We start from the raw sequence: 17,788 nt of genomic DNA on the forward strand, positions 1-17,788 counted from the left end.
TACTATAGCAGTTTCAAGCTTTTTTGCTAGGTAAACTAGATACAGCATTTATTACACAGCAGGGCAACACTAAAAAAAAAAAGGGAAAGAACCAAATCTATGATGGATACACAAGAACAATAGCATAAGCATCACTTGAGTAGGTCTAAAAGACTGTACAAATATACATTTCAACTATTCAGAATGATACATGAAAAAACAATTTTCCCAGAGTCTACTATACACATTGAACTGGTAGCTCTTATGTTGGCCCTATAACTACCATGTGGAAAAGGTAATGTTTAAAAAGACATACAGCTGAACATATACAGTGAAATAAATGTTGAAAATGCCGATAAAATAAACCTTTTCTTCAGTGAACAACTGGGAGCCACCAGCATATCAGTTTTCACATTAAGTTACTGTGCTCATCACAGCACATACTCTCAAGTGAGATCTGCCAACAGCATACTTTGAAATAAGTACTAGAAATCGTGGCTTCACAGCCACTAGCCAGATGACCTTGCACTCAAAAGGCAGTACCAGTTACAATGAACTTTAGCATTCATTCTAAAATGAAAGTATTTAGACAGTTGTCAAGTGGAAGATACTGAGGCCACGGAGCTGAACAACTTTTATGCTTGCTGGCTACTCAGCTCTACCCCTGTTAGGCTGCTATGCATTGATTCTGTAACCCCATCAGTCACACTGTCAAACTGGTCTCCATCCTCACTGTCAATTGTGCTATTTTGCCACTCCATCTGTTGATTTGACAAGTTCTCGTCAATTTCTGTTGCATTTTTCCACTGTGACTGGTCCTTGGACCAAAACTCACCCACTTTTCCATAGGAACTATTCTTCCATTTTGAATGGTCTTCATCACTCTCAGAAACAACACATTTAGTTTCTGCACCTGGTTTACTATTAGCATCTTCACTTTGGGATGATTCATCAGTCCAAGTTTCTGGCTTCACTTCAGATGTATTATCTTCAAAGTCAGATGCCTGCTGAGAACCAGGTCCACTTTCAGAGGGTGATGCTGCATCTTTCCATTCAATAGCATCATCTTGATCTTCTTGGTCACCTTCACTGTCTGAGCCATTAGCTGCCTGCTTTCTTGGTTCTGCTGCAGAGCAACTCTCCTGGGTTTTTGAATCTCTCCCCTTCTCTTTTTGGTCTGTTTTTTCTGGAGTCTCCAACATGGCTTCCAAAGGTGTCTCCTTAGATATGTTTTCATCTGTGTTCTCATTTATACTATTTATAGATGTTTTATGATCAGAAACAGCTTCTACAAAAGGACTATTGCTTTCATTGAATTCCTCTTCTATATTTTCGTAACTGTCTGAGGAACTTTCATTATCTTTATCTAAGTTTATTTTTTTATCAACTGTTTTACTAGCATTGACTCTAGAATTCTCTTCATCATGGTTTTCAAACAGCCACTCAGCATCAAAATCCATTTCATGTTTCACCTTATTTAATTCTTTCATGTTGAATCCTAGCAAAACACCTATTTTATACTTTTCACAATCTCTAACACATTTCTTCCTTTTGTTACTAAAGTGTGAAGCAATATCAGATTTCCATAGCCAAAGACTGGCTGCTAACTTTTCAATCTCTCTTCGACTGGGATATGGTTGTTTATTGAAATACTTGGTGAGAAATGTTTTTCGGGCTTCATAAGAATCATCTTCATGACCTTTGGGATCTAAAGCCAGTACTACAGGTTCTTCAGGCTTTTCCTCAAAAACTGAGGGAGAATCATCATCATCTATTTTTCTTTTCTTCAAAAGAGAAAATTCCATGTGTTCATAAGTACGTTTCACAGGTCCTGTACCTGGAGACTGATTTAGCCGAGAGGGAACACTAGATTTGTCTTGACCATTTTGTGTCTTCCCCACACCCCTACAATGGACAAGGTGCAGAGTTATAGTTGAGGCAGTCATGTTACTGGTGTACACTCCAAGGCAATGAATACATTTATATGTGAGCTTTTTCTCTACTGGATGAACTGTTTGAATAACTTGATGTCTCTCCCTTAAGTGATGTGCCAGTGCATCAGAGATGGGTCCTTTGAGGATGGAAAAACACAAAGGGCAAAGTGTTTTTCCCACATCTTTCTTATATGGAACTGCTGCTTGAGGAGAACTTTTGACAGGTAAATCTGCCTTCTCTTGAATTTTTGGCTGTGGTTTTGGAGGAACTGGAGGAGTATTTTGAGCATGATAAGCAACAGATTCAGCAGGGGCATCTCTCAAATTGTAGGTAGTTACAAGTAAGTGTATATTGGTGTGACTACCCTGCTGTAATGTCAAATCAAAGGTTAAAGTGGAATCTGTTTTAGGTCCCATTTCTTCATCAATATGAACCATTCGCATATGAGCAGCCATCTTTTCAACATCATTAAAAGTTGAACGACAGTAGGGACAAGATAGGCCATGGATCAGCATATGGTTAAGCAATGTGTCAGTGGGCAAGTAGCGATTACAGTATAAACATTTGCTAGTAAAATTGTGTATTTTCATTATGTAGTTAGCAACCGCAGGCACCTTTTCAGCTTTGTGTTCTTTCTCAAAATGAACACTATACACATTTTCTGGAAACAGCTCGTTACAGATTGTACAAATTTTCCATTTTTGTGTTGATGAAGTATTAACAGCAGCAGCAGCTGTAGCACTTGCTCCAAGAGGTTTGGGTGTGGACTGGGCTAATGCTCTGGATGCTGCCTGAGACTGAGCTAATGGTGTTGATTTCAATGCACCCGATGAAAGTGCAGATGAGTTGGCAGACTGAAGAGAGTACCTTGCAGAGGTCTGTGGTCTTGGTTCTCCTCCAAGAGGGTACGGTCTCCCATTTCCACTGGGAGGATATTGTTTCATGGATTGAGACTGCTGGGATAGAGAAACCGGGGAGCTACCAGTTAAACTTAGCCGTCCTCCTGTGTGACTAACATAACTTGGTGGTACAGATTTCACTCCATAGTTATTCTGCTGTAAGTGAACGCTGGACATCATATTAACTCCTGAATTTAATGTAGGCTTTGGTATATTTAGTCGATTTATCATTTGCTGTGATGGAAGAGAACGAACATTTCCAGGAGATAGGGGTCCCAATCTCTGAGGAAGTCCCATAGGCTTTTTGTCTTGTGGTTTTGGAGCAATTAACATCAATGGTTTGGATCTTGGGACAACCACATTAGTGTGCCCTATCATTGCTGTCACCTGATATCCTATACGCTCATGGTCTTCAATAACATGCTGTACTAAAGCTTCGTATGATTTCGGCATAAAAAGGCATCGTTTGCAGTGAATCATGCTCTCTTCTCGGGAACCAGAACTCAAGGATACAGCCCCATTGAGTGATTTTTCACTTGCTTTTGCTATATAAGGTGCAGCAACATGCTGAAAATGTTCCCTGTAAATGTGCTTTCTAACTATTTCGTAGAGAGGATCTCGGTAAGTGCACTTCTTACAGTAATAAACAGCTTGTTCTATACTGTCAGCCTGCTTAGGTTTAAGGCTATCATGCTTGTTTTTATCTTTAAAAGTGCTGATGCCTCCACTTGGTGTGTTGGCATTGGGAGCATGAAATATTTTAATGTGCGTTTCCAAAGTCTTTTTGTCTGCATTGAAAGTACAGTAGGGGCAATTAAGAAGAATCCTGTTTTCGAAGTCTTCACTATGAACATTTCGGAAATGACTTTTGTAAGCAGAAAAGAACTTTGAGGAAAATGGACATGCACTGCAGCAAAACGGTTTTGTCCGATAGTCCTTGAAAAAGAAAAAGAAAAAAATGAGTATCATACAAATTGCATTTAACATACTTTAAAAATATCTCCTCCTAAGCATTGTGGACTAGTGAACCACAATTATAAGTTAAATTAGTAGAGCTATCATCCATTTAGCAGTCTTTCTTTAAGCTGGCAAAATCAGGTTAGGGTAATGTTTTGATATTATATGCCTCCCAGAGTCTTTTGGGATTAGGGAAGATAATAATTATTGTTAGACAAACAAATAAATCATTCAGAGTTCTTTCATAGCATCTCAAGATAATGCTGAAACAGTCTAATGGACATTATTATTTTAAAAAAATGAACTCACGGTTCTAATACTTCATGGAAATATGCATCAAAATATATAATAAATAGTATTTCTTGAAGTTTGGGTCTCTAGCCAGCAGTAATTATTTTTTATCATGATACATTGACTAAACTGTTATATTTATACAAAAAGACTTTCTTAACAAACTTACTGATTGCGTTCACAAACCAACCAAATTTTGGCTTAACAAGTCTGTAACCCAAGCACTGTGCTATGTTTAACTTACATATATGTTTATCAGTTCAAGAATCTACTGAGTGAAGGGACAATTTACTATATATATTAACATACATACATACATACATACATACATACATACATACATATAAAAAATAAATGCATGTACACATTTCAAGCTCTAACATGCCGATGTGACTACTTTATCTTTTATAATTCAAACGAACTTTAAAATGTTTCAAAACAGTTCATCTAAGATCACGATGTTCTGAAAAGGCAAGCAAGCAAACAAACTTCTTTCCTCTTATACTATCCTATGTACCCCTCAGTTTATTTTATTGACACTAATAAAGTTCATTTTTTTAAAGACTGAGTTATTCATCCTGCAAAGTAGTCTACAGAAAACACTTTTTTTAAAAAAATCTCTAATTATGTCTGAAGCAAAGCAAAGATTGCTTCAGATGTATTATCTCGCTTTTCTGTGAGAGGAGTAAAACAACAGTTCTACTTTCATTCTAACAGTAACTACACTTTCTCAATATGGCCCAAACAAAACAAACTAGCATTACCTTAACCAGACAAGATCAAGCAATTATTTAATAGAGATTAACAAATCATAGTTCTCCAGAAGAGATAAGAGACACACAAATTTGTGATACAAGATATAGCCTTCAATGGGAACTCCAAAAAATGTCTGATTACAAATTAATGAAAGCTTTCAAACCATACCATTTGTATCTAATAGGCTATATAATTATATCCACTCAGACTGATCAACGAAATAGAACTGGACAATTCAAATATTAAACATTAAATCATGGTTTGCAGTAACTGTAGTTTTAGAATGCTAAACTAGTATTTCAGTTTCCAAATTTAGCAGTCAAATCATTTAGAACCACTTGACAATTTTTGTTTTGTGTGTTCAAAGCTTCACATGTTGTTTCCATGAAATGACAGCTTCTGGATGGGGAGCAATGGCTGTAACTATGATTTGTTAATTAACACATTCTCAATTCTGCTACAGAGCAGATTCAAATTACTGAAAGTTTGAGTTTCTAACAAGTTTATAGAATTACAAATTTACTTTGGGCTGTAAAACAACTAACATTCACTATAAGGAATTTTAAACTTACTGGTTTCTAATTAGGTATCTTTCATACATTAATGTACTAACCTGATTTTTTGTAAGTGAAGGGTCCCACAATCCAACATCTTCCCATGTAGTGTTTTTCAAATAGAAGTCATTGGGTTCAAACTGCTTAAAATCCTACGAAGAAAATGGCAAAAAAGCATAAATAGAAATAATATGCTACTAATAGTTGATTGGTTATAAATTTTGTACATTAAGTTCATAAGCAAAAACAAAATAGTGCTCAGGGACCACATCCAAGAGAATACAAAAAAATGAACTAATTTTATTAAATTAATGCAGGATTCAACCATTAATGAAAGAAACATACTTAACAATCCTTCTGAAATGAATCAGGACTTATTTCAGTTGGTTTATCACCCACTTTTTTCCCTCTACAGTCCCAGTATACTCTGGAAGCTATCAGGGCATGAAAGTCCTTTACTTGCAAAAACACTGATTATTTTCTGGACTGTGAGATCTGCTGTTTTGTTACAGTGTTAATAACTGAGAACTGTTTTCATACATAGAAAAAGGGAAAACACATTTCTAAAATACTAGGCTAAGTAGGAATCTCACAGAAAATGCGGTAGTATTGCACCCATAGATGTAAGAGGAGAAATGAGCAGGAAAGGTGCTTGTGCTATTCATTTGAAGCATGCGTAGCAGAATAAAGCTTCCATCTTGAACAGAGAAAGCATAAGTGGAGGTAGTCCCTGGATTAAGAACGCCCAGTTTACAGATGACCTGCAGTTAAAAATGGGGCCTACTGTGGCAAAATTTGAGTTAAACACACAATGATTTGAGTTAAATACACAATGGTTCAAGTTAATTACACAATACTACTTATACAGTATTATACAATAATACTGTTCTGGCTTACATACAAATTCAACTTAAGGGCAGACCTTGGGAACGGAACTCATTCTTAAACTGGGAACTACCAATACCTCCAATGTCTGGTTTTCCACTTTACAACTAAAAAATCCCAGTGTCTTGTCTGCATAAAACTAACAAAGAGGAAGGAAAAGTGACTATATATATACTAAGTGAAAAAAAAATCACATATGAATGTTTCACTTAAAGATAAATTATTTATTTCATTTATTTATTTATTAGTCACATTTATATAGCTGCCCATCTCATACAAAGTGACTGGCAGTGTACAACAATTAAATAAAACAGCAAATAGATAAAAAACAAACATAAAAATGAAATACATTTTTCTGCCCAATATACAATCAGGATTAGACTCCACTATTTCATATGCTCCGTTTTTGAAAGATTTAGCACTTGAAGCATTTGCTGTAACATCAATCATACTGCAATCCTGAAACTTGTATGAAGACATAATGTCCATATTTATATTTGATAATTATTTTATTTACTTAAATCCATCTTGCTAGTTTTATGGAATATTCAATTCAGTCATGTAATTATAATCTTCAACAAAATACTGTAAATGCAAGGAAAGTATGATTCACATATTTCTGAAAAAGAGAATTCTGCAAAGCCACACTCCAGTAGGCAACAAATGGATTTTCAAGGCAAGTAGAGAAGCTGTTTAAGGGACTGTTTGACAAGAATAGTGTGCATTGCTCTTCCATTATAGTGGATGCTAATTATCTACCAAAAGTAGACTGAATTAAGAACATAACATCAAATATTTATATTAAAATTTTGTGGGTCTGTTCGTATGTTTACCCCAAAAAGCTTTCTATGAAAGATTCCCATGACAGATACACATACACACACACTCACAATGTATGCATATGTAAGTGTGCTAGTGCTGCTTGGTGAGAATTCCAAACCTAGATTTCCTCACAATGTTGGAGTCAGAGAAGTTGGAAAGGCACAAACAAACATGTGGTGATTCCCACTGCCTCCCAGCTTCTAGATAAGGAGGACAGCACTGAGTGGTCTGCATAAAATCAAACAGCAAGTCTCAAGCCAGGAATAATCTCTGGAGCAGTATCCAGGCAACAGTGATTAAGTGGCCCCACCAGTGTCCCAAGCAAGCAGTTACCTAAGTAACTCCAAATCTCTTTCCTTCAGAAAAAGAACCAGAGAACTGCTCCCCATGTTCCTGTTCCATCATGGCATCAAGAAAAATCCCTGACTGCCACTCAGAACACTACAGTTTTTGGTTAGCAATTAGGTCAACTAAAAATTGTAAATCCAGCTCAGTGAAACAGTGGTGGTGATGGTTACAATCATTTAGATTCTAACAATAACCTCTCTTTGTTCTAACCCCCCCCACTTTTCAACTGAATATATTACTAACATTAGAGAGAACCCCTCAGTTTAACTAATACTCAATAGAAAATTATACTTACTTCTATATGTTCTTTACAGTATTCCAAACCGATGTCACTTAGTATCTTTTTCACAGTTTTCCGGGCTTTTCTTAAACTGCCAAGATTGTTGACAGGAAGCTGGAACATAGTTTCTACTAGGAGGGAAACAAAAAACTAATTTAATTAAAATGTTTTATTCAAAGTAGTTTAACTCAAAGTAACAAGAAACATTTGATATCACTGTAATCTTTATTTTTTCATTATATATGTTGCATTCTTCTATTTTCTAGGTAATTTCACAAATCAAAAGAAAATAGATTGTTCGCCATGTTTTATTTTGTAAAGATGACCCTGGAAGCTGGTTTCCTTTAAATATAAAAACATAATTACAAGAACAGAGATCATGATGCCTAGATTTGAGCCAATGTATTTTTGTAATGAGAATAATTTTTCACACAAAATTTTCTCAAATCATAAGCCAATCCCGTAATGAAAGTAGAATTTTACAGTTCTAATAAAAGTATTTGCAATGAATATGAATAATTAAATACTAATTTAAATTTTAAAAAACTGAGAATTGTACTTGCCAATCTTCCTCCCAATATGTTTCTTTCTCCCCTGCAAAAGCAGTATGCTACCTTGACTTGGCCTAAGAGACTTAGTGATAGAAATAAAACGTATCAGCTAAGTATTGCTACAGGAAGATACTTAAAAGTGCTTTCTGGCATGCAACACCCCTTGGTTTCTTCAGAGGGAAACATCAGTGAGAAAGTTCACTGGATTCTATCTTGAGAACACCCTCAGAATCATTAAACAGCAGCATTCACCTTCTCTAGAAGATATACATAAGAATTTCTAACCAAACAGCAACTATTAAAACTTTTAAAATTGAAACCAACTGAAAATTCTTCTGATCCAACCTTCTTTACATAGTCCACCTCCATAATAATAAAACAATTCTACCTTTCCAAGTCCTTTGATAGTCTTATGAACCTTTAAATCTGGGCTTGATCCCATAGCCACATTGGTAGTCCCAGACAGATTACACCTAAATGTGATAAATATTTCACAGGTACCTAGGATTATATATGGCAAGTAAGAATTTTTAGAAACATGTGGTGTAGTGGTTAAGTTGGACTGGCATAGGAAGACCCATATTTTAGCCCGCCCTCAGCCATGGAAGCTCACTGAGTGACTTTGAGCTAGTCATTCTTTCAGCACAATCTACCTCAAAGAGGGAAAACACGGGGAAAGAGTGTTATGTACTGCTGCCTTGAGCTCCTGTATGAAAGGTGGTATATAACGAATAAATAAAAATATACAACACCCACGTTGACGTATATTTTTTTAAATGTACATGACTATAAGGACATGTAGAAGAATTCTGACCCATTTCAGAAATGGATTAGACGACACTGCAGACTTCTAATGTTATAGTCCATGGCTTACCACTGTTACTTTAGCTAGAATATTATTACAAATGTACCAAGGATTCTGCATTCATGCTCTTAATTCATAACTGCAATTTAAAAATCATTCTAAAAAATTTGTATCCTCAGAGGTAGCAAATGCACTATTCTTTTAGTGTATTACCTGATTTTACATTAGAACATGTGGCCAGTTTGGTCTAGTGGCTAGGGCACCAGGCTAGAGAGCGGGAGACTGTGAGTTCTAGTCCTGCCTTAGGCATGAATGCTGGCTGGGTGACTGGGCCAGTCACTCTCTCTCAGCTCAACACACCTCACAGGGTTGTTGTTGTGGGGAAAATAGGAGAAGGAAGGAATATTAGGTAGTTCACCACTTTGCGTTATTTATAAAATAATAAAGGTGAGATAAAAAGATTTTTTAAAAAATGGTCGTATTTCCTTATCAAATCTCCATATAGTCAAAAATGTGACGGTTTCTAAATATAATAAATATAAAAATATAGATGAAGCAGAAAGATTCTGATTGCAAAAGAAAAGGTTAAACCATATAGGCAATCTTTTATGCTTATAGCTGCAGATCAAAGATTTTGAGAGATACAAGTAAGAGAAAGTCTATTACAAGTTGAAAACAATAACTCTCCCACTGCACCAATAGAATTAGTTTGATTCAAACCAGGAAGAAATGTTTTTAATAAAAAGTAACTTGTCTCAAACCAGAATAGTTTACTGAATAGATATAATATATGGATCTTTGCCATAACTATTAATACTCTTCTCTCTTTTTCAACCAACTTAACAAACTGAGCTATTTATTCACAAATCACAGCAAATTTATTTCTTAATCTCTGTTAATATTGAATGGTCATACCTTAGTGTCCAACAATTTTTAATATGGGAAAAATTCATTCACAGTGCAAATCTGACAAACAATGTAGCACTGTGAGAGAAAACTGTCAAATCACATTAAGTATTTTCCACTATGTGCAAAACAAAATAAATGCAAAGAACACCTGAATCTTATGAAGTACAACATCATTCATACTGCCATGAAGTCAAACTTATTAACACTTGAACTGACTGTGAAACAGGCAGCTGCAGTAAGAAAACTCTTATTTACTTTGTAATAAAAAATAGGCAGAACATGGAGTCAAGAATAGCACAAATGATATGCAAAGGATGGATTTTTCAAAGTATAGTCAACAGATTGGGTTAGTCTATAAATCTAACAAACAAATATATAAATAATGCAAGAACATTCATGTGTAAGCAGTAATAAGGCATCTCCATTAAAAACCTAATCACTGCCAAGGTGAGTTGCACTGTGTTTTCAAAAAAGGCAAACGTAATTTTAGGCTGCATCAAGAGAAGTCTGGTTTATCAATCACAGGAAGTAATTGCTCTACTTCTATTGGTTAGACCCCCACCTTGAGTACTGTGACCTCCAAACTTTAAGAAGGATTCTGACAAAACTGGAACTGATTTAGAGAAGAATAACATGGATGATCAAGTCCTATGGGGATAAACTGAAGGAAGATAAGGAGAACACTCTTCAAACATCTGAAAGGATCTCACACACAAGGCAGCAAAGATCTGTTCTCTATAACCTCAGAAGGTGATACAGGACAGAAAAATAGGCAGGGCATAGAATAAAGTATCTAAGCTACATGAAAGCAATGGAATGTTTGAAAAGACTTCAACAGTAAGAGTAGTAGTATTAAATAGTGGAACAAATTACCTAGAGAGTTGGTGAATTCCCCCTTGCTGTATTTTATTTACAATACTGAACTAAGGAAGGGTTGGGACTTGATGGCACAAACCTTGATTCTAAAATCAAGTCTGGACAAAATAGAAATAGATATTCAAAATAAAAATACTACATTAAGCAAGAAAGCTCAGAAGCCAAAATGGTTATGAAACACAACATCCATATATAGATGAATTTTAAAATATGGGCTTCTGCATACTCAACTTACTTTTGGAGAGGGGGGGAATTCTGACCAAGCAGATTTTGTACTTACACTTTTCCTCTTACTGAAAGTAGCAAATCCCCAGTTTAGGAGGGGACTTGAGATTCTGGATTTACAAAACGGGGGAGGGGGGAGCCCTCAATGTCATGATGATTATCTGAAATTCCCAAGCACTGCCATCAGATGTTTACATAATCAACTGCCATACACACACAGACACACACACACACACTCAGGCTACTTCTAAATCAGAAGATTTTCATGGACTACAAGTTGTCTCCCTTACCCTGAACAGTCCCAACATATAATTCTACTATAAAGAAGATTCCTAATCTTCTTGATGTATGTATATAATGCGTAACTGTTAGTGGCACCAACAGAATGAGCTGAAATTAAGATCTGTGTGATCAGTGATGCTGATGTTAGAAACATAGCAGTCATTATGCTTAACAATTAGTTTACCTGTGAGAAACATGTCTTCTTTCACTAGTATAGTCCAATATTAATTAGACAGACAGACAGACAGACATCTGAAGGGCAAATTATGAGCAGTCTCAGAAGCATAAAATTAAAAATCCCTGTAGCGTGGCCACGTCCTCACCAAATCTCTTATTATTCCCATCTACAACTTAATATTTTTCTTTTGTTGTTGAAATGAATACCATAAAGTCTACAATGAAAATGGCAGCTTTTATATACAGTTATTTAAATATGGTTATAAATAAATAATTGTAAATAAAATAAATGCCTGGAAGTTATTGGAACCATTCTTCTCTAAAAGTAGTAATGTTTTTCTGCTTAAAATCCTAATGACTTTAAAATATACCTTGAAAAGCTGGAGCAATTACACTATTAGTCTCTAACTCTTATTAACTCCAATATTTTAATTAATACATTTCGATATAACTTTGCAGTTTAAAAATATCCTCAGTGGTTAATAATAATACAGAACCTCAGTAAGTATCAATCATCAACATTCATCTGGTTATCAGGTCTGTAATTATACTCAGCATAAATAAATGAAGTATTTAGAATATGGACTTAGCTACAATGAGGTTCATCCTAAGTGATGCAAGAACACAAATGACTTAATTTCATATATTATGAAAAGCCTGAAGAAGATTTTAAGGCTACAATATCACATTCACTACAAATATTTAGGTAGTATTTTGACACAAAAATGTAAAGCTTAAGAAATTATATAATACAAAAACATTGTTGTAACTGTCAACAATTTTGACAACTAAATTGTTACAATGTTTATTTATATATATATATATATATATATATATATATATGTGTGTGTGTGTGTGTGTGTGTGTGTGTGTTCCATTCATTCCAGCATGTTTTTCATATATAAAAATAAAAACAAAGCTAAAGGTATGCAGAAATCACCCAATCTGATTTGGAGACCCAGTTCAGAGCTTCAGAAATATCACAATCTGGTACAGATCACTCTGAAAATATTTAAGTGGCAAAATGAACATAAATCAGCACAAAACTGCAGTGACAGTGAGCCCTAATTATTATACATGTCAGATAGGTAAATTGTGGATTTGTGCCCAGTTTTATTTGTTGACTTTCCCTTTCTCATGAGCCAGATTCTTACCTATTTTCTAGGAAGCTTTCTTTCATTACACAATTTTTGTGTTTCTGAATCCTTTTCCAACTGTATGATTCTCTCATTCTTTAATGATATAGCTAGGGCTCTACACTGCATGCACTTTTATCCTGATAAATGAAGTGAGAAGGACTGCCCTTTTGTTTGATCTCATCCTTTTAATATATCCTTCTAGAAACCTTCTCCTCATCTTCTCTTTTGACAAGTGTGAATTGGTTTCTCCCAAACCACAGCACATAAACATTTGGAATACTGAAAGCTCACATTTGAGTTTCAAATACAAGTAGTCCGCACCAACCACTCATTCAGCAACCATTGAAGTTACGATGGTAATGAAAAAATAACTTTATGGCCTATTTACGACCTCCGCAGCGTCCCTCAGTCACGTGATCACTATTACAGTTAGTACGTGTTGTTCTGTGCCTGACTTTTTTTTTTCTCCCATCCCCTTGCAGAGCAGAAAGACTGGAGAGAAAGGGATTGCAGGAGAGTAAGCTATTTGCTCTTATGCACATCGAAAGCAATGCAATCATCCCAGCAGTCCAGCACTGGGAGCCATGGGAGTATATGCAAACAGTTTACAGTACTCTCTTGAAATCTTTTTCTCTCCAATCTCTGCTCTGTGAGGCGGGGGAGAGAGAAAAAGCAAGCAATTTCTATAGGCAATCTCTCCTTTGCCTGACCCTTTCCTGCTGCCAGCGCAATCGCATTGCTCTCAATGTGCAGAAGAGCAAAAAGCTTACTCTCTTGAAATCCAATCTGTCAGCTCTGGGGGGGAAGGATCAAGCAAAGGAGGGTTTGGCTAAATCTCATGCACTGTATCCCCAACAAAAATTGTGAAACTACAAAACCTCAAATGATTATGACAAAAAGTTATAGTTGAGAAAATGAGAGGAGAGAGGTATTGTAGTTTACCTTTGTAATGTAGACCACTTTTTTCCCTTAAAAAAAGCAGCAAAGTGACATCATTTTCTTTTTCACATTTCTGAAAGAAATATTTTGATGGCTCGGTGACCAATTAATGCTGGAAGTGGAGAGAAAAAAATGACTGGTACCATGAGTAGAATCAATAAGTAATTATACTACAAGGATGTTCATTTGATAATGTGCAAAATGTACCAGGTTTCAGTTCATGGATCACAGACTCAATGATATTCACAATTCTCTTTTGGAAATTGAGTATCATAATCTATCATCCTGGATCAGTGATCTCTACCTTATCAAGTATCTATCTCAATAAGAACCATCATTCAGACCCAGATACATAAACAACCAGACACATACCCCTTTGTAGCTGTTGAAGGCAATGAATTCCTGGAGCCTTTCTATTCCTGCAACTTCCTCTTCTCTAGTTTCTTAATCTTATGACTTCTGGTAGCAAGTAGCATTAATGCCTGCAGTAATGAATCAGAATGAAACATTGGTCTGCCATCAAAAGGACTGTGCATGACAATGTGGGATGACATTAAGCAAAAAAGAGGATGATCTCAACAGAAAATGGAAAAACCTAGAAATAAGTCCATTTTACCCAAGGAAAAACTGAGCAGATATACACTGAAAAGAACTCTCTTCAACTAGAAATAAAAAAAGCTTAAACAACAGCCAACATGAGGGGGGAAAAATCAGTGCCATTAATTACTAATACTTGGGAAACATTACATAATGGTTGTATTTTACTTTATTACTAAGTCATGTTGAATGGCTTTTAATTATGAAAGTAAAATTTTACTATAAAGTTTACTCAAAATGTTGGTCATTTAAGTGTATTTGGAATATCCTTATCAACAGCTTATTGGCAGCAGCTAAAGTAAGCAATTTGATGGTAGTTTTTCAACAGATAGAGGAAAAAAAGAAGATACAGAAACATGCATAAAATGGGCCGGGAATAGATGAGAAATGATAAAAAGGAAGAACAAGTAGAGGGTAGAATAGGAATGACCCATATTTTGTGTCTGGGAGTAGTAAATTTTGTAAATGCTAACATAAAACAAATGAAATAATTGTGGCAATAGTGTGCGAACGGGGCAACACATTAGGCAGGTCTAAGAACATACCTATTTTGTACATTCATGTCATTTCTTACTTATGTTCTCTAGCACAATGTAGTATAACTGGCTCACATTCAGGTACCACATAAAGAAAGACTACAGAAAATAATATAAGAATATTAAGTTGAAGTATTATTCTTGAGGCACCAAAATGTTGCATCAAGACAAATTTCCTAGACCCAAAAATATTCAACAAGCCGACAAATACTTTCTCTTACAACTGCCTCACAGCTCTCTGTAGCATACAGAAAAAAGAGCTCCAGTAACATGATTAAGAAAACAGTTCTGATTCATTAAAACGAAACTATATTCAATGTATTGTCGAAGGCTTTCACGGCCGGAATACGATGGCTGGTGTGGGTCTTTTGGGCTGTGTGGCCGTGTTCTGGAAGTTTTCAGAACACGGCCACACAGCCTGGAAGACCCACACCAGCCATCGAAACTATATTCATTACCTCTTTCAGGAAAAGAAGTGGCAATTTTTCTTTAGGTCATCTGTACTCCCTATGCTCAATGACAGAGCATGTAATTTACATAAAGTTCTACTTTAACCCTAAAGCATCCCTAATTATAGGCTCTCTGGGAGTAGTGACTGGAATAATAAAGAAAAGCTGTCAGTCAGAAGGAATGATACTGGACAAGGTTTGGAGTAGACAAACTATGATCTTCAATCTATGATTTTCTGGCCTCCAGATCCCTCCAACACCGTATCTCTGTAATCCAGCACCAAATAACAGAACATTGGCAGTACAATTTCCTGCATATTCCCAATCAGCAAACAAAGTTATAACAGAACTTCCTTCAAAGAATTGGATGTACCTTAAGATTGATTGGTTGAGACACTGGCCCCCACTCTTCTTGCTTTCTGGAAGAGCGTAAAGACATGGCTCTGCCGACTGACTTGGGGCTCCAATGGGGGCTCCCAGCACTTGGGGTAGCTGGTGACTTGAGGATGCTCTCTCCGTCTTTTAACTTCATTTTGTAGTTTTTAAACTGCTTTTATGCTTCTTATTTGTGAGCTGCCTAGAGTCACTTATATACTGAGATGGGCGGCACAAAATTTGATTTATAAATAAATTAAATAAATAAGCGTTCAACCCCTCCCACAGAACTCACCCTCAGGGCCTCCCAGAAAGCTGTAATAAAAAAATGAGGACAGCCAATAACTACAAAATGTTCCCCCGTTCTTGAGCTAGTGGACCAACAGTATCGTAATACAAAGAAGCTCCCTATGGCCATTTGGTAGGTGTTTTATGAACTAATATCATTTTTTGGAGATAGATTTCTAGTGTATTTTAAAAGCCACTTTGGATAATGGAAGGGTTTATAGCAATGTTGTTTTTACAAAAATGAAAGATGGCATTTAAGCACATTTAAAAAATATTTTAGGTTAATTTGTTTAAACTTTTTATTTATATGAGTTTTGTTTTTTGTAACTTGTGAGTCACCCATAGTCACGTATGTGAGATGGAAGGCTATATAAATTGAATTAAATAAATAAAAAATGTGATTGTGTGCAAAAACAAACTGCAGTAAACAAACAAACTTCAAACTGCAGAAAAAAGTGTCTGAATTCAAAGACAAAATGTAGGCTATTTGAAACTTCTATATTTAGTATAGATAATTCTAGTTTGAATGAAGTAAGGTCTCTTTAGTCACTGCTCTGGTTTCTTAGATTTTATGGGATGCTTTATGAAACATTCCAATTACTCAAGAGTTTGAAAACAGTCAACACAAAAGGCATGGAACAATACATATCACATAATCCAAATGGCCACTATTAGTGCTCAAGCAGGCATATTTTGGCCAAAATATAGTTTCCAAATTGACGTTACATGCAGTAATGTATTTCGTTATTTGACTATTTATGCCCAACTTTCTCACTCGGTGATTACTCAAGTCAGGGTTAAGAACAAATTAAACTGATACTGAAATTGGTATTAAAATCAATTAACAATTAAGGGCCTAACAAAAGAGATGTATCTTTTCTAAGAGTTTGCAGACTCTTAGAATGTAGAAACCAAATACCATTAACAAAGGAGTGTGTTCTATAGACATGAGAAAACACAGAAGAAGGTCTTCTCCTATGTGCCAGGCAGACAGGAACAAGAGAAGCTTTAAAAGAACCTCCTGCAAATCTTAATGGCCTATCAGGTTTGCAATGGGATAGGAGATCTCAGGACTTAAAAGTGGTCAGGATCTTTCTGCTTTGTAAGCAAGATCCCTGCATCTTATAGCAGTTAGCTGTCTAGATGTCACATTTAGCACTACACGCAGCTTCCACATGCTCTTCAAGCATAAAGTGTGTTTTAATAATCAATATGGTAATCAAGCCATGGATAACTAGAGTAAAATCTAACCAGTTCAGGAAGAGGTGTAGTATGCAATGGGCATAATTATATGAAGGTGCTTCTTTCCATAGCACCTTACTGCAAATCCTCCACAGCAAAGAATCAAAGAGCAGCCCCAGACTGTTTTGGGGGAGTGCAACCCAACCCAAAAGAGGATGAACTTCCACCCCTGGGTTCTAATTTCCTTATTTAACAACAGTATCTCCATTCTATCTGGATTTAGTTTTAGATTGTTCTACCACATCCAGCCCATTATTCAAAATTCAGTGGTTAAGAAGCAATATCCTACTCAAAATCTCCAATATCACAGCAGTTTCATGTAGATCATGAGCAGCATGAGAGAATCCTGTGGAGCTTCACAGAATAATACAAACCTGTAAAACAATGGCAAAGTCCAATTCCACAAGGAAATCCAAAAGATTGTTTATTTATTTATTTTATTTCTATGGCCACCCATCCACTCATTCATGACTTGTACTCATTATCATGGTTGGTGGTACAGAAAGTTGTTGAAAGGCCCAGGAGAAATAATATATCCACAGCCCACTCTTTCCAGTTCTGCACGTAGAGGTCATCTACTAAGATAACCAAAACAGTTTCAGTTACATATGTATCTTGGCTAAAATTCTATTTGAAATACTACCAATTAATCAGCATCATTTAGATGTATTTGGAGGCTACCACCTTCTCAG

The 17,788-nt window shown here is 35.8% G+C and overlaps 1 protein-coding gene across 10 annotated transcripts in view; it reads right to left on the bottom strand.

The window, feature by feature from the left end:
• ADNP (activity dependent neuroprotector homeobox) overlaps positions 1-17,788 on the bottom strand; it is a 50,689-nt gene continuing 32,901 nt past the window's right edge. For 2 of the 10 annotated variants that reach the window (XM_088128423.1, XM_007432855.4), the window contains exons 2-5: positions 13,982-14,091; positions 7,722-7,834; positions 5,431-5,523; positions 1-3,749 (exon numbers count right to left, since the gene is read on the bottom strand). In XM_088128423.1, coding sequence (XP_087984549.1) covers positions 615-3,749; positions 5,431-5,523; positions 7,722-7,829 — 3,336 coding nt within the window. In that variant the 5' untranslated portion in view covers positions 7,830-7,834; positions 13,982-14,091 and the 3' untranslated portion in view covers positions 1-614. Of the gene's footprint in view, positions 3,750-5,430; positions 5,524-7,721; positions 7,838-13,612; positions 13,635-13,981; positions 14,092-15,564; positions 15,585-17,788 lie in introns of those variants that run through there. The other 8 variants (XM_088128421.1, XM_007432854.4, XM_088128418.1 and 5 more) reach the window with 5 other exon arrangements.

This window comes from Python bivittatus, unplaced genomic scaffold (assembly GCF_059951505.1).
Source record: "Python bivittatus isolate LINGU-HERP-01145 unplaced genomic scaffold, Pbiv_v1 ctg000700_np1212, whole genome shotgun sequence".
NCBI classification, from domain to species: Eukaryota; Metazoa; Chordata; class Lepidosauria; order Squamata; family Pythonidae; genus Python; species Python bivittatus.